Genomic DNA, 18273 nt, shown 5'->3' on the forward strand with positions numbered 1-18273 from the left:
TTATGAGGTTCACACAAATGGACTCTGAAGCCTGTCAAGGTCCTTCTGGATGACATCCCCTCCCTCCAGCGTGTCAACTGCGCCAAACAGCTGGGTGTCATCAGCAAACTCGCTGAAGGTGCGTGAAACCCCACTGCCCACGTCAATAACAAAAATGTGGAAAGTGCCAATATCAACCCCAGAGGAGGAAGGAAGAAAATTCCTTTACTTTAAAAATTAATATTTCTTTGTTAGTTCTTTCGTTTCTCTCTGTAATATCCTTGAAACACATTAAACATTTGAAGTTAGCAGGTGTGATTTCAAGAAGTGCAGTTGTTTAACCAAAAATTTTGAAGTAAAGGGATAAAATGCTTTCAAAATCAGATCTATATTTTCTCTTGCTATGTAAAGAAGTCCCTTATGATTCTGACATCTGTGGAAGAGAAGGAAGCTACATAATACTATTTTAATAGTCTTTGTTACTACTTTGTCCTACTTTCCACTTTTCTCCTTTTAGAAACACAGGCAAAGTGAGACTTTTAAAAAAGTAACTCATGTAGAAAGACTGTATTATATCTATGTTTGTTTGTGGATAAGTTCTAGTTTCTCTCCACCTTCATCTCTTTAGGAAGTGAGAATAAAGATCTAGTTCTGTCCTGTAATTTCCATTACATAAATCCACAATGCACCTTGCCATGTTAGTGTGATCTTCTAAGGAAGAGTTGTATTTCCACAGCTTTTCATCTGTGCATACCTGACCAGAGTGCTGCCATTTCACATATCCAGCAGCTCCTGCACACAGCTGATTCCTTGAAGTGACGTGAGAAAATATAATAGCAAGTCTGCCTGTGGCAAATGAGAGGTAGATATACATGGACAGAAGTGCTGCAGACCTTGTCTTTTTCTTCTGTATTTACCCCCTGTCTTGCGTGCCCTGCTTTCTGGTATTGACTCACCCCAAATTCAACACGACCACAAAATCTGAGAGTGGTTGCTTGATACTGAAGGAATTGCTAGTAATGGGAAAAAAACAAAGAGTACATTGGTGTATGAAAAGGAAAGATTCTCACAGAACAGCCATTTATCCTATGCAGTCCCATATGCAAGTTTTGGTGGAACTGCATCTTTCACCAAGACAAGCAAAACAAAACATGTTGATGCATGGTAGCACAGTTTCATTTTTTGACTAGAAGTCATGTCAGGGATATGAGGTTTTCTACTTTTTATACAATTAACTAGCATGCTGCAATTTCCCTCTATAATTGGCATACTTAACTGGATGATCTCCTGCTGTTTGAATGATTTGCATCTTCCCATGTGTTGTTTTTTGCTTGCTGAATCTCTACTGTGACTAAACTAGAAGCAGTCTAGTGTACAGTCTATACTCTTTTTGCTACTGCTTTGCTATTCTCATTTACTCTTTGTTTAGCTGATAAAAATGAGAGCTTTCTGCTCAGAGGGAATATTGGAATATTTTCACTCTAATACCTGTTTAACAGCACTTAAGTATAACAGGTTTTTTGCTGATACACCTAATAGACTTCACATTGACCTATGTAATACTGCTTCATGCCACATCCTGGCCTTTTTTTAATATAAATTACTGTGTCTGTAATCAAGGACATATTTCTTAATGACGAACTTAGAAGCACAGATAATCTGAGTTTTTATGAAGTACCCAATACAGCTTGATCTTCCTTTCATTTCTTCTTTATTTCTTCATCCCATTGTCACCATTAGACATGTCTTGGGATTCTGTAACTTTCCTCTACTAGGGAGAGTTGTAGGATAGCACAAATAGTTCAGAAATGTTTGGATAATGTAGGAACATAATTTCTTTCAGTAAATATATAAAATAAAATGGCAGTCAAAATACGAAGATTGGTTATAAGAAGGATGCATTGTGTGAAAGTAGTCTTTGCTGAAAAGAGAAATTCAATGTTTGACATGAAACCTGAACACTCAAATTTGAAATTACATGGCTGGCAAACTTTCCCAGGATTATTTTGGCAGTCTCCATCTCAAAGTTCAACAAGTGTCAGTACATAGCATATAATTAACAGCCTTTTTACATTTGCAATGCTGATGTGAATGTAGTCTGTCTTTTAATGAAAAGTTTTCTTATTTAATTTCAAAAAGAAAGAGTTCATGTTATAGTGGACCGTGGCACGAAAAAATGAAGAATTCTCTGATAGCTATATCATACAAGAGCAGCTGTTAATTACTCATTTAGTACTTGATCTCAAAAGGTGTTATTTTTTAAATAAGCAGAGTGGTTGGCACATAAACCTAATTCAGTTCATGCACAGCATAACATAATCTCAGTAAATAGTCGCCTGTTATTTAATGAAACTTAATCAAGAAACAACCACCTGCTCTCTTTTTCTTTCTCTTCCTTTCTTCCTTTTTTCTTTCTTTCTTTCTTTCTTTCTTTCTTTCTTTCTTTCTTTCTTTCTTTCTTTCTTTCTTTCTTTCTTTCTTTCTTTCTTTCTTTCTCTCTTTCTCTCTTTCTCTCTTTCTCTCTTTCTCTCTTTCTCTCTTTCTCTCTTTCTTCCTTTCTCCTTCTCTTTTGTTGTGGGTATGGTGTCTACATTGCTGTTATTTTGATTACTATTATTCATAATTTTTTAAAAATTTTATTTTCATTATTCTCATTTTCATAAAGTTCATCCATTCACTGTTCCAGTTAGCAAAATTGTTGGAATGCTGTCAAAGAAACTCCTTTATCTTTCTGTCTAAATTCACTTTACCATTATATTGTCTTCTAATATTAACATAAATACTATTTTTGTCAAAACATGTCATTCTACCTATGGGTTGGGCTAAAGTAGTGTATTTAGTGTATTTTTACATTATGTTAGAACACCAGTAAAGGGACACCTGCTATTGGAATTGTGAAATTATTTCTATTGTTAGCAAGGCATTTTTTTCTAATATCTCATCTGTCTGTTTGGAATGGTATTGCTTATAAACAGTAATCATCATCCTGGGATGGTTCCTCAATTGATTTTTAATATTATTTATCTAGAGTCTTGGGGAAGTTTATACTTCAGCTGATGTTTATGACAATGGAAGGAAGTAAACTATAGTCATTATCAGTAGAACCAGGTCAAAAAGTTGTATGTATTTGGTTACAGGTAAAAGCCCACTGACAGAATAGATGGGGTAGAGAGAAGAGATAAAAATCAAAATGCAGTGAAATCATGGAAGGGATAGGACCAGGCTAAAGGATGATGTTGTAAATGGAAATAATGTAACTGAGAAGATGTCATAAACCTATCAGATGTTTTCAGCACTTATACCCTAAAACATTTGCTGGTGTATAAAAGAGTGATTTGTGTTTCTCCTCCTGCAAACATACCATTCTAGGTGAACAGTTTAGTATCTTGGTATAATATAATTCAATAACTAGTGAGAAGTGCAACTTTCATTGAAACTAGAAATTGAAACATTTGAAACTCATCTTATTTTACTTCTCACAAGTATTTTTTTAACTCAGAGCAATTGTCTTGGATATGGGAAGGGGAAATACCTTTATATATGTTTTCTGGTTTGTTCTAATCTATTTTTGCTTTTGCTTTTTAATCATAGGTTTCTGTGCTCGAGAGGCAGATATTTGACTTCCTTGGTTATCAGTGGGCACCCATCCTCGCAAATTTTATACACATTATTATAGTCATACTTGGCTTATTTGGAACCATCCAGTATAGACCTCGTTACATAACAGGAGTGAGTATTAAATTTTATTTACTTAGTTTGATGTGCATGTGAAAAAAAACCAAACAGAAAAACACTCCACATTTCATTGTTCTTAAAGCAAATAGAAATCTTATCTTGGTTTAATTTTCTTCTGTAACATTTTTACATTTACTTACTGTCTCTAAAATTTAAAAGTCAATATGATCATTAAGTGCATGACAATATGAACATGGAGTCAGCTTAAGGAATTACAACATCTTCAAAATTAGGGGAATTTAGAGCTATTTTAAATGTTAGCCATAACTTTCCTGGATACATTGGACCTCCCCAATAGAGGCATGATTCATTATAGTTACTCATTATTGTTATTAACTTATGTTGCTAGAGTGCTTATCTGTTATGTACATGCCTCCTAGAATTTATAATCCAACCTGAAAGTGAGATATGGTGTTATGGTAAGAAATAATGGACTGAGGGCTCCAGTATGAAAATAAGGATTTGGACCTTAATTAATATTCTTAATCCATTTCTTTCCTTATACAGAGACTTAGTATGTCTGTACTCTCTGACATAATGCAGTATTAATTAAATCCTCTTTTCATACTCTGGGTTTGTGGGGTTTTTGCCATTTATACTTCTACAAAGAAAGAATAACAGCAACTCCAAAAACCATAATTCATAATACCTTTTGTTAGATTTTCATAACAATATTGCTGTCAAAATTGACTATGAATTCATGTAAAGCTTGTATACATTTGAGAGATATGAGTTGAAAAAAATTTCCTATACATAACCATATTTTCATGTCAGATGAAAACAAGGAGATCTTAAAATGATAGAGTGGTTTGTATTGGAAGCAAGCTTAAAGATCACCTGGTTCCAGACTGTCAGGGGCGCCTTTCAGTAGACCAGAGTGCTTTAAACTCCACTGCAACCTGCTCTTGAAGCCTTCTGGGAATGGGTAATCCACAAGTTCTCTGGACAATGTGTTCTAGTGTCTCACCAGCCTCACAGTGAAAATTTCCTAATTTCTAATCTAAACCTACTCTCAGTTTACTCTTTCAGTTTAAAGCCTTTACCCCTTGTCTCTGTTAACTCCAGTGAATCTGTACCCTCTTCTGCAAAGTCTCTCTCTTAATTGTACCCTCATATACCAGCAGTCACTCAGAGTATAGAAAGATTTTGCTTTTACCCCTGTGCTACCATCCATATTGCATTACTGTGGTGCTGGGAGAAATACATTAACATTTGTGTCTGTGTTTCTGTCTCTGTGATCTCCTGTATGCAGAAAACTGGTATCCACGTGTGCATGCACACAATTTAATAGATTCCAAAAAAAATTACTGTCAACATTGACAAGTATGTTGAAAGCCTTCAAGTGTCAACAGTGGGAGTCATTTGCACAAGAGTTTCCTTTAATTTCTGGTACTTTGACCAGTACAAGAGACTTGAAAATAAAAATGCAAAATTCAAGGGCCCATTAAAGAAAAAGGGTTAAATGTTCCATCTGAAGACTATTCTGTGGCATAAAATGAAGCATGAGCATAAATTGGATAGCTGAATGAAACAAAAAATTATACTTAAATGGCCTGCTACTATGATAAGTGCATTGTGAATGGAGAAGAACACCATATAAACTGAGTGCATTCACATGAGTTTCTGAATGATATGGTTGGTGCACACTGTTCTAACTAATTTTCGCACACATTTTTCTTAGAGCTCACCCCAACTGTGGAGCCCATCTGGCTTTGTGAGTTTGCCTCTCTGCATCATCTCATTGATTTTGATAGAACCAATCTAAGATTTTGCTGTCTTGTTCAGAGTTTATAAAAAACACCTGAATGTGCCAGTTATCACAGACTGTTTGAATAAGGAGACAGTGATAAAAATTTCATCCTTTATTTAGTTGGATCAACAGAGGAGCTCTGTGGCCCACAGTAAAAGAAAGACATGAACCTGTTAGAGCAGGTCCAGAGGAGGACCATGAAAACAGCCAATGAAGTAGAACATCTCTCCTCTGGAGGCAGGCTGTGAGAGTTGGAATTGTTCAGCCTGGAGAAGAGAAAGCTCTGGGCAAAGCTTATTGTGGCCTTTCAATATATAAAGGGGACTTAGAGAGAAGGTCTTTTCACCAGGGCCTGTAGTGACAGAAAAAGGAACAATAGGTCTAAACTGAAAGAAGGCAGGGTTAGATTGAACATAAGGAAGAAAATATTTACAATGAGGATGGCAAGACACTGAAACAGATCAGAGAATTTGTGTATGTCCCACCCTTGGAAGTGTTCAAGGCCATGTTGGATAGGTCTTTGAAAAATCTAATCTAGAGAAAAATATCTATGCTGATGTCAGGGGATTAAAATATTTTTAAAGGCCCCTTCCAAGCTTATACCTGGTCACATTAAGTCTGTGAGAAAAGGATAGATTATTAGTAGTACATTACTTAACACATAATTGCTGATATACATGTGAAAAAACCCCACAAAAAACAAAAACAGAAAACAAAACCAAAACAAAACAAAATAAAAAAAAATAACCCAAAGAGAAAGAGGTAATTACCTTATGTCTGAGCTTCTTGCAGCATCATCAGTCTACCAAACCTTAGGCCCCAGTGAGTACAGTTAAGTTAATCCATGTGTTTTTAAACACTAGACATGGTCAATTGCTCAACACACCTAGTGGGATCTACTTAATGTCTTATATGACTCTACCAATTCAGGTTTGGAATAATTCTGTTGTAAATTGAAATTAATTGTCTTCCTTTTTTAAAAAAAGTTTAAAGTAGTACGTGAAAATGTGCAGCATTTCATCTCCCATATGTACATACCAGGATACTATCCAACAACTGTAATCATGCCATGGGAATTTGTAAAGCCTCTGAGCTACCTTTATGAATTTTAAAGATAGTAAGGCAGTCTCCATATGGTGAATGATTTGGCCAAGATTTTTGGTGAGAAAAAATTTCAGAACACTGTTTTGCTAAATCTTGTTAAGAGAACCAATTTTCAGACAAAATAGTTATTTATAATAAAAGTATTCTTATGCTTAATATTTTTAAAAAGTGAATTCTGACATTAATACACCTTATTGACATAATTTGATTTATCTTCCAGATAATGGTTTTATTCATAATAAGAAGGTGTGTGTACTCAAGCTCAGCACAGAATTTGTTAAAAAATATATTTTCACAGAATACCAGAATGCGTTAACTTTAGAAGGGACCACAGTGGATCATCTGGTCCAACTTCTCTACTCAAGCAGGGTCATTCTAGAGTACATGGCACAGGATTGCATCCAGATGGTTTCTTAATATCTCCAGTGAGGGTGACTCTGCAACCTCTTTGAGCAACTTTTGCTACTGCTCATTCATCTGCACAGTAAACAAGTTTTTCCTCTTATTTTACTTCTGCTTTCTTTATAGCTGTTAGGGAAAAAATTATATGTAAAACCATTTAATAAGAAGAATGATGAAATTAAATAGAATTGTCATTGGGCATTCTTGTCAGCCTGCAAGACACAAAATGTTTAAGTCTATGAAATCAGACTCTTACCTGAATCTGCTCTCTGTAAAAGGTTTTTTAGGAAGTACTGTTCCATTCTGAGACAAACCATTCAGTCCTTCAGCTTAACTGTACTTGCTGTGTTGCAACTGAAATGTAGACATTTATTTATAGAAGGAGGCACACAGACATGGAAATTACTTCTCTGCTCCACACAACTTTTCAGAGCAAATGATAATTTGGGAACATAAGCAATAATTTTCTGCATAATCGTTTTGAGCTAATGCCCAATAATATTATAAGTATAATTAAGTAAATGACCTTGAACATTTTTGTAGTAGCTCTGTCTGGTGGCTGTCACAGGAGGCTGTGAATCAAGATTCTGATTCTGTTTCCAACTGTGCCATTGGAAAGATGATTTGTTTGTTCAAGCTTGTTCAAGCATACATAATAATATTCTTCAGTTTCTTCCTTGATTCAGTAGTTTGTCATGGATAATAATGAATGGGAATATTTTTTTCTGTTGTTCTTAGAATCATAGAGCCATAGAATATGCTGAGTTGGAAGGAACTAGTCAGGATCATTGAGCTCAATTTTTGGCCCTAGATAAGACATCCCAAGACATACAACATTTTCCTGAGAGCATTGTCCAAGTGCTTCCTGAACTCAGACAAGCTGGTGCTGTAACCATTTCCTTGGGGAGCCTGTTCCAGTGCTCAACCACCCTCTGGGTGAAAAACCTTTTTCTGATATCCAGTCTGAACTTCCCCTGTCTCGGCTTTATGCCATTTCCTTAAATCCCGTCACAGGTTACCAGAGAGATGAGTGCCTATCCTTCCACTTTCCCCTGTGAGGATGTTGAAGACCAAAATGAGGTCTCCCCTCAGTTTCCTCTTTTCTAGACTGAACAAACCAAGTGACCTCAGCCCCTCTTCATAAGGGGCTCCAGACCCTTCCCCATCCTTCTGTCACTCCTTTGGATGTTGTTTAATAACTCAATGTCTCTTTTATATTGTGGCACCTGAAACTGTGCACAGGGTGAAGCTGCCCCAGTGCAGAGCAGAGTGGGACAATCCCCTCCCTTGCCCAGCTGGTGATGCTGTGCCTGATGCATCCCAGGATAGAGTTGGCTCTTTGCCAGTGCTGATTCATGTTCAACTTGCCATCAACCAGGACCCCCAGGTCCCTTTCCAAGGCACTGCTCTCCGAGGCTCTCATTCCCCAGTCAATAAACAAAATCAGCATTGTTCCATTCCTGATACAGAATCTGGCACTTGCCCTTCTTAAATTTCATATGGCTGCTGATTGCCCATCTCTCGAATTTGCAAAGTCTCTCTGCCCTTGAGGGAGTGGCTCCTCCCAGTCTGGTGTTCTTGCCAAACATACTTACTATTCCTTTGAGTCCTGCATCCAAGTAATAAATGAAGATATTGAAGAGCACAGGGCTGAGGATGGAGCCCTATGGAAACCCACTAGTGACAAGACACCAGCCTGATGTCACCCCATTCACTATAATCCGTTGTGCCCAACTCATGAGGGTGTTGCTCCCCCATCATAAAGCACAGTTATCCAGCTGTGAGCTGGACATTTTCTCCAGAAGGTTGCTGTGGGAAACAGTATCAAAAGCTTTGCTGAAGTCCAAAAACAATATATTTCCTTGCATTTCTAGATCAACAAGGTGGGTTACCCTGTTGTAGAAGGAAATCAGGTTTGACAAGCAGGGTTTGCCCTTCATGAAGCCATGGTGGCTGTAACTAATGACTCTGATGTCCTCCAGGCATTTTTCAATATCTCCCAGAATAATATTTTCCATTAGTTTACCAGACACTGAAGTGAGACTGACAGACATATAGTCATGTCTTTTCCATGGTTCTCCTTCTTGCCATTTTGAAGACTGGTACAATGTTAGCTTGCAGTCAACTGGAGGTCAACCTCTCTGGATTCCCAGGACCACTCAAAAATCATCTAGAGAGGTTTTTCAGTAGATCAGGTAGCTCTTTGAGGAATCTGGATTAATCCTATCAAGTCCTATAGATTTGTAGGGATCCTGTTGGAGCAACAGATCCCACAGAAGTTCAGGATCAACTGGGAGTTGATCATTCTCACAGTCATAGTCCTCCAGGTCTATGAGACCCTCTTGGTCCATCCTCCATGTTGAAGACAGAGGGAATGAATGCATAAAACACCCCTGTTTTTTTCTGTGCCTTGTTTATGTGTTCATACCTATATATTAATTTCTGTATTTCAATGTATTTAGTTAATGAATAAATTATTTCTATTACTCACATAAATTTATGATAATTTTCTTTGTAATGTGAGTAATAAAACAGTTAGCTATTATACCTACTATATGTCAGAGAAGACCAGCCCCTTAGACTTGTATTGCTGGCACAAATGGGCTTGAATAAACAATTTCCTGCAACTATAACTAATTCCAGCAACAGAATGATTAAGTTTTAGGATATTCTGTCACTCTATTTACTAAAATGTTTGCTGAATGTGAGCTAGAAAGCAAGCTGAATAAGAGTGAAGTAAATCCACTTAAACTGGAAATGGTACTTGTATGAAACATTTTTCATTATCCATGCTGTTCTCAGTATAGAAATTTTCAGGATTGATTAGTTTCACTCAGGTAGAAAATAGTGCAATATAAGGTGATTTATATTTTAGTACTTACAAGCCAGATCAACCAGTAAGTGTGTGACCACAGTTATATTTCTATGTTAGTAAGAAAACCTGTGTCAGTTATATTCAAGTAATTACTAAAATGTCAGGAATAATCCAAATATACACCTACCCACTGGAAAAGTTAAAACAAAACAAACAAGAGAGATATCTCAGGGGTAAGCAATGAAAGACAATGATGACAGAATAGTAATTTCTCCAGATTTCTTAGAATGTCAGGAATTAAACTTCATATGTGCCTTAACAGGGAGGAAAGAACAGCTTTTTTTTTTTTTTTTTTGAGAACTGTATGTGTATTAAGATGTTCTTACACTTGAAAAGGAAAAGTGAAGGTCATCATCCATTCGTTTCAAGTTGCTGTATCATAAGCACCCTACCAGTTCATTTTCAATCAGAAAGATCAAAAATATTCAGAAAATACAAATGATGCAAGATCGAGGAGGTGATAGCCACCTGCAAAGTGACAATTATGGAAAGCTTTTCCTACATCTAAATAGAACAGTTCCTCAGTGCTTACTCGTTTTATTCTTAGGGCAGTTGATTAAAAATTAGGTGTGTAAATAGTTTTTCGTCAGCTGAAAGAAAACCAGATGAGTTTTTAAAAACAGAATTATATCTAGTCACCAATTAACCGTGACTAAGATATTGCTGGTCACTGTGGCTCAGGAAATATCAAGAAACAAACATTTTTGTTACTAATCCTCATCTTTGTGAAAAAACAATGAATGATAGAATCATTAAGATTGGAAGTGGCCTGTATTATCATTAAGTCCAACCATTAACCTAACATGCATAACCCACCACTGAACCATATCTCTAAGCACCATATTTACATGGTTTTTTTGAACACTTTCAGGGATGAGGGAATAGAATATTGCTTTAGGGTCCCTATAAACTCCTAAATTAAAGAGGGGACAAAGCAAGGGAGAAACAGCACTCTTGTATAGCTAGTTAGTAGAAATAGTTAACTATCATAAACATTTATGTGAAAGGTTGTGTCTGATGAAGTAAATGGAGATATAAGGTTGTTAAAAATATAATGCAGCATAGGATTGCATTTAAGTAAATAAAAGCTTTGAAGTGCAAAATGCGTGACCAAGAGGATGAGGACAAAGAAAAAATACAAACTAAAACTAGAAAGCTTAAAAGAACTAGTAAACCTTGCAGAAACATGCTTGGGGCACTAGTAAAACTCCATTACATGAATTAAGACTCTTACAGTGCTGGAGAATCCACCTCAGCCCTGAATTAGTTTTGCTTCATTCATGGCTTAATTTTTGTTGTGCCAGATAAATTGATGCTAATGAAGCACTGGTATTTTATGGTGTATTAGTTTCTGCATAGGGGCATTTTCTTGAAATGCTTTCCATGCCATGGATAGCAGCATAAATTCCCCTTAGCATTTTCCATGATAAGTATTCAATATGATAGCATTCTTTTCATTCTAGATTTTATACTTAATATTTTGGTTGATGAATGCTTGCTCATTAATATATTTGCTCAATAAAAATGTTTGTCAAAGCTCTTCTTAAAAAATATCTTTTATTCTGGTCACCTTTTCAGTAGTTCTTTCTCAAGTCTTGTCAGTGTTTTCTGAAATTTCCATGTTCAGAAATACCTGGAATGAGAGCACTTGCAATTATTGCAAGTTTTTTCTCTTAAAAATGTTCATAAAAGATTAGTGACAATTTGGATTCCAAGGAAGAACAGAGTTTGGGATTCTTTTTATAGTCTGTCCTTTTACTGCTGATGCTACCTCAATACAAATGACCTTTGTAAACTTGGCTAACTGTTATTTTATTGGAGGGTTTTCCTCACGTCTGGGAGATGCTGTGAAAAATCAGTAGGGATGTAAGTAGAAAATTGCCCTTTGGACTTTGAACAACATATGCTGAAAGGGATTTTGATTCACAGGGAGGTATGCTGTTTAATACAGTGCTTTTGCTGCTGTTGTGTTAAAAGACTAGATTTCAGTATGCTGTAGATTCAAATGTACTTTAATTTATATTTAAAAGGACAGGCTTAGCAGTTTACTTTTGTAACTAAATCTAGCCTGCTTTAGGGTAGAGATGAGAATGTGAAGGAAATAGAAGTTTGTGAATAGCTAGCTGGTCAGTGGCATAGGACTAAAACAAATTTTGAGTCTGATGGCTTACACATACAGACCTCGATCAAACAAAAGCTTAAATATTCCAGTGTTCAAAAAGTAATTCTTTCTGTATGCTTATCAGTTAGTTTATTGGTGGAGTATTAAATAAAAGTTTAAAACAATTTGTTTTTACATGATAATCAATCCAGAAAGTTGGTCTAAGATTTGATGACCCTGGGCTTTTGACCTCTCCTTTTAGATATATTTTGATAACTTGCAAGAAATCTCAATGGATTTCAAATTCTTAAGCCCTGCAGATTCAGCTAAGCCTTGAATAAATATGTTTAAGAATCACTTCCAGTATAATATTACACAGAGTATATCTGTCTTGACTGTATGGAAGTTGATGAAAGAAGATTGTCTACAGTAAATTTCTCTTTATTTTCTGTCATTTTTTGGCTCCTGATTTTAAATGTTTCTTATTATTTAGGATAGAGTATGTTTTTTTCCCTCTAATTGTCTGGGTGAAGTTTGACTACTTTCATCTGCTCTCTTCACTGGGACTTTTTTAGGTGTGAGGCATTGAGGGTACAAATAATTAATCTAAAGGAAATTATGTAAATGGTGGCTCTTCTTTAAAAAGTGTAACATATTCTTTGAAGATTAAAGAGTACTCAGACATTTAAACTGCCAGCCCTAAGAAAGCACAATGGGAAAAAAAAACCAAACAAACAAACAAAAAAAAACCCCTGCTGATCACAGAATCAGTCAAGACATAAAAACAAAATGATCCCATATAGGATCTTCTTAGTCTCTAATTCCTCTAAGTTTTGAGTAGGACATTACTTTCTCAGAAGTTCCTGCTGTCAGAAAACTGTTCTAAAAAGCAAAGGAGAAATTGCCAGACTCCAAGAGGCATTTAAAACAGCAAGCATTTTAAAAACACAATATACTCTTTTCCCTTATTTGAACAAGAAATCTATTAGATTCTTAGGGCCACTGATTAATGAAAATTAATTGGCTATATTTTCAGAAAGTATCACTAAAAACACTTTGGACAAGACTCCAGTACACCATTTACTTTAACAGTTCTGCATGGAACTGTTTTCTTTCTTTTTGTTTTCTTTCAGACTGAGATGGATTTTCACAAATTTTCAGAGTGTGTTTTAAATTTTCCATTATAAAAATGTCCTTTTAAAAACACTTAGCTAATAGTCTTTTTAAAAGTGATTAAAATGCTTATTATTAGAAGATGAAAGATTATCATTTGCATCATAAGTGCAACTTTGGTTCCCGAGAAATTTTATGCAGAACATGTTTGGTGCAGGAAAATGACTGATACTTTTAATTTAAATCCACATTTATTAGTGTCATGGCAGGTTAGACTGGTGTAGAATACAGCTGCGTTAATCCTTCCCTAGAGCTTTTACTCCCTTACAATGAACTGTGTTCACATTTAAAAAGTAGCCATTCAAAATGGCTCTACCTCTCTCATTCCACAGAAAAGGAAGATGGTTTTCCAGGAAGTCACCACTGAGGAGTAAAGTTCCATGTAACTGAAAATGAAAACAATGTATAATGATTATTGTATTTTATTTGCATTCAAACCTGAGAGCTCACCATGGAAAGTTGAAAAAATGAAGTTCTTCTGCATTTCATTTCTTTAGAATAGATCCTCTGTTTTGACACTGTAATAATTCGTGGGTTTTTTTCTACAGTGGAGTCTGTGCTTTGTTGGGTTTTCTTGGGTTTTTTTTTTTGTTTATTTTTTGTTTGTTTGGTTTTTTTTTCTATTTTTTTTTTTCTTTAGAAGAGGTAGCAGCCCTTTCTGTAAAAATAATGTCTAATTGGCACTTAGTTGAAATACTACAAAGAGCATGGAGAATGAATGATTTAGCTGATGAAGCCTTTAAACAGATATGTAGAGGAAGAGATTAGAGATTAAATCCATGGGGTTTGCTACCTCAATCTAAACTGCAATGGAAAGCATTAAAATTCTCTTAAGCATCCAATAGCCCTGGCCAGTTAGATATAATTAAAAACCAAGCAAGGATAAAGCAATGTTTCCACTGCTCTGAGATGACCTCTGTAGTTCAGTGCTCAATATTTCTCTTCAGTATAATCAGGTTTCCTTGTATTTTCCAGACTTACACCTGTATTTGTTACTTTGGATTTTATCGTTGTTTAGTATTTTTAGTATTTTCCTCTACTTGCTGTATATCAATTATGCTGACATTTGCTTGTCTAAAAGGTTATAGCTCTATCTTTTTATCTTTTGTGTGTTTACAGCATGCATTCATGGAGATATCTTTCCACGTCCAAGCTTTTAATGTCTCTGCCCTTGTGTCACACTACTGGAGTAGGGAAGTATTTCCCCATGCTGCTTTAAAATGTGGGAGTTGGCACATTAAAGGTCTGAGGCATTTTCTCATTATCAGATGAAAGGCTGTGACAGATAATCATGTGAATCCATTTTTCTCAAGTTACAAGCCAGTGTTTTACCCAGTGCATCCAGCAAACATAGAGATGTCATAAACTGTCTATAAAGTCTAGGAATAAAGACTGGAATCACAGCTACCTAACAGTGTGGAAAACTTCTGTGAGGGAAAAAAAAAAACACCAAAACACACAAAAAAAAAAAAAAAACCCACCAAAAAAAAAAAAAAAAAAAAAAAGAAAAAGAGTCTTTGAACAGTATCTCTCTGTCCTAACTGTCAGCTATGCCCCATACAGCCATTCCTCTCTGTTGGGATGGGGAAGAGAATTGAAAGGGTAAAAGTGAGAACACTCATGGGTTGTGATGAAGTAATTTAAGAGATTAAACAAAATCTGCATGCAAGTAAAGAAAACTAATTCATTTACTGGTTCCCATGGACAGGGAGGAACTCAGCCTTTCCCAGGAAAGCAAAGCTCCATCATGCCTAATAACATCCTCCTCTTCTTTTCTTCCCCGCACTTTATATACTGAGCATGATGTCCTATGGCATGGAATGTCCCCAGGGTCAGCTGGGGTTGGCTGTCCTGGCTGTGTCCCTTCCCAGCTTCTTGTGCACTCCCAGCCTCCCTGCTGGTGAGCTGGGGTGAGAGGCAGAAAAGGCCTTGATGGGCTACAAGCTCTGCACAGCAACAACGAAATCATCTTTATATTATAAACACTGTTTTCAGCACCAACCCAAAACATAGCTTCACACCAGCCATTCTGAACAAAACTATCCCAGACAAAGCTGGGACATTCTTTCAGCAAGGGAAAAGCTGCTGATGTCTGAACCTATGTTGTGATAACTCTTTTGTCAGACTCTGTGGCTGTTGCAATGGCTACTGGTAACCTGGGTTCTGCTTCTTCCAAGGGATAAATATATTTTATTTAACAGTTTATAGCACAGTGAAATATACATTAGTAAAAAACAGGAAACACTGCCTTTATTCCAAACTACCTGCTTAAATCTCACATTCCCCAGTTCTGCTGCCTCTCCTTTGTAACTGGCTCCTGGCTCTGGGCTTCTTGTGGAATAACATCATAGAACAAAAACTCTGCTGCTGCTCTTCTTTCTATTCCAGCTCCCTCTGTACTTCTATGTCTCCCTCTAATCTCTCCACCTTGATTCAGTTGCTAATCTCTACATGTATATTTGAAATGGCATTGTACTGAGTGTAGCTAAAATGAAATTTTAGCTTTAAATTAAATGAAGTCTGAGTAGCCCTGCTTACCAGTGCTGTACTGAAACCAAGTTCTTCTGGTAACTAATTAAGATTTATGCAAGCTTAGTAATTTGAGTAAAGCTGACTTTAGTCACAGTTGTCTTATATCTCTGCACAGAATGACCTGACTGTACCTGGAGTCCACCCTCATATTTTTTTCAAGAGGGTTTTTTTTTCTAGGAAATGTGGCTGGTTCTTTTTTGTGAGCTTCATTGTCACCCTGAGGTTATGCTACAAGAAAAGTGCATTGAGAATCACACAAAGCTATACTACCCTGTTCATTTACAAATCCCCATTTCCAATTCTGAGAGAAGACAGAGATGCTTTTCTTCAGTTATATTCCAAATGTGGCCTTTTTCTTCCCCACCTGAACAAGAGCCTACATAAAAATAATTTTAAACCTTATCACAAATCTTCATTTCAGAACTTCAGAGATACTTTTCTCTTCCCATCTGTACTTACCTTTTAAAATTTTTGATGTTTTCATTATTGTTTTCAACTCCCAAAGCTCCACAAGAAACATGGTACTTCTTTTTTACCTGTTGCTGTGAGAACATTACCAATAAAAATACATTTTCTGAATGACACTGAAAGGCAGGATAAACAATGAGTAGAGCTGTAAAATGCACTATTAAGCATGTTCCAAAATTTCCAATGCTTCCTACCTCTATAATTTAGCTGTCAAGGCCACTATTTATTTGCATTTTGTTTTATGGGTTATTATGTATATTAGGCATAGTTAGTGCTACATACAGTCATGTTGGTTAGATCATAGTGAAGCAGCATTTTACGTGCTATGAACTCAGCAGGTAAGATTTGAATTAGAAATTACTCTAAGGACTGAGTTTTGCATTTCCATATTAATTTTACTTCTATACAAGTCTAGTAAAGTTACATTTTAGTTCTACAATTAAATGGTGTGATTCCCCCAATGCCAGTTTGAACTACCAATAGTGCTGTTGCTCAGTTTGGTTCCTAGCTGTAATTTCTTAACTATTGTCAATCATCCTTTTTGTTAGATTTTCATTTATTTATTTATTTATTATATTAAGCTCTGCAGCTGTTTTAATTGATTTCAGTATCAGTTTTGGGTGAATGAGACATAAATAATTTTGGGTTTCATGCTGTTTTTTATCAGCTAGTAGGTCAGTTAAAGATTCTGTGCTGATTGTGCCCTGAAACAGTGAATGTTTTTCCTTTCATTTATGGCTCACAAAATTAAACATTTAGCTGGGGGGTTTACTGTCCCACTGGAAAAAGGCAGAACTCATTAGAAATATCTACAGGAATTTGCAAGTTTATTAAAACACCATCTTTTGGAAGACCATATATGTTCTTCCTTGGATAACAATTTTTTTAAAGGATAGCATTATGGAGGTAATACACAAACAAGCAAAATCATCGCAGCCATGTGTCCTTTGCTAAATAGTTTGAATAGGTGGTAAGTTTGAAAACAAAATAATGAATTTTAAATTGGCATCATTTATTTTATCAGCTCACTGCTAATCAGTTTTGCTTTTTTTAGTCTAGATCTAAAGTAATCTTCAAAATGTTTCTGTTGCGAGTAAAAACCAAAAAGTTATTCATAGCCAATGGCACTGAGCACTCTACATATTTAATTTTGCATCTGCCTGAAGAGCAAATTCCTGTTTGAAATTTAATGTTGAAACAAGCCTGTCACTGATTTTATTTATGAGTTTTGTTTTACCTAGTTACTACTTCTACATTCTGTGAAACAAGAAGCACTCTCCTGTCTTTAGTCTTGTTGAAATACGTATTCATAGATTTGAAATATTTTTAGTGACATAAATCGCACAAAGATTTTGGGTCCTACACCTCTTAGTTGTCTTGTTAAGCCAATTTTTTATTTCATATTGATACTCTGAATTTTGTAGCAAAATTAGATCCTATTTCTGTCTTGAGAGACTTACCCTTGTAATAAATTTAATTACTACCAATATTAATGCATTTGTCTGCATGTCTTAGGGTGATTGACAGTGCTTTTCTCTCATAACGATGTCATTGTTAAATTCACATAGGTGTAGACACGGTATGAATAAGCAGCCTTTTGTGATGTGTCTGTTTCTAAAATACATTGCTGTTTCTGTGTGAGAAGTGTCTTTGACGACTTTATTGACATTGACTTTTTACCATTTGATATTTGAGTTCTAGGATAACAGATTCTAAAAACGGCCAGTTTTATTTTTGGTCACAAAAGGCCTGAAAACAGGCACTGACCATGGAATGAGGTAAAAAAGTTCTGATCCTTATATGCTGTGATTTGCACTCAATTGTACTTTAAAAGATGTGCATAGCAGGAGGATTCCTGCACAAACCACATCACGGAGAGTCTGTAGAAACTAAAAAGCTCTGGTTAAGTCAGGGAAGTGTTGTGTATGTTCATGCATGACAATGACTTGGAATTTTAAATACAATGTTGCCTTTCCCATAAAACTAGTCTTCATTCCACTAGTAGGAGAGATGATGAGACTCTCAGATTTATCCCTTTCTGTCATCTGGGAAACAGAACTGCCAAGTACTGGCATTAAAAATGAGGACTGAAACTTATTGAAATACATGAGGATTTTTTTTATTTTTTATTGCCTTAAAGGAGTGTGTATCACC

General features: G+C 35.8%; 1 protein-coding gene across 5 annotated transcripts in view; it reads left to right on the top strand.

Annotated features, from left to right (window-relative positions):
- Nucleotides 1-18273, top strand: part of NKAIN2 (sodium/potassium transporting ATPase interacting 2) — a 511838-nt gene that overhangs the window by 232909 nt on the left and 260656 nt on the right. For 4 of the 5 annotated variants that reach the window (XM_072926844.1, XM_072926845.1, XM_030269523.4 and 1 more), the window contains exon 2: nucleotides 3571-3708. The exons of the other annotated variant lie outside the window; for it this stretch is intronic. In XM_072926844.1, the coding sequence (XP_072782945.1) occupies nucleotides 3571-3708 (138 nt within the window). The remainder of the gene's footprint in view (nucleotides 1-3570; nucleotides 3709-18273) is intronic. 5 annotated transcript variants of the gene reach the window in all.

Source organism: Taeniopygia guttata, chromosome 3 (assembly GCF_048771995.1).
Source record: "Taeniopygia guttata chromosome 3, bTaeGut7.mat, whole genome shotgun sequence".
Classification (NCBI taxonomy): Eukaryota; Metazoa; Chordata; class Aves; order Passeriformes; family Estrildidae; genus Taeniopygia; species Taeniopygia guttata.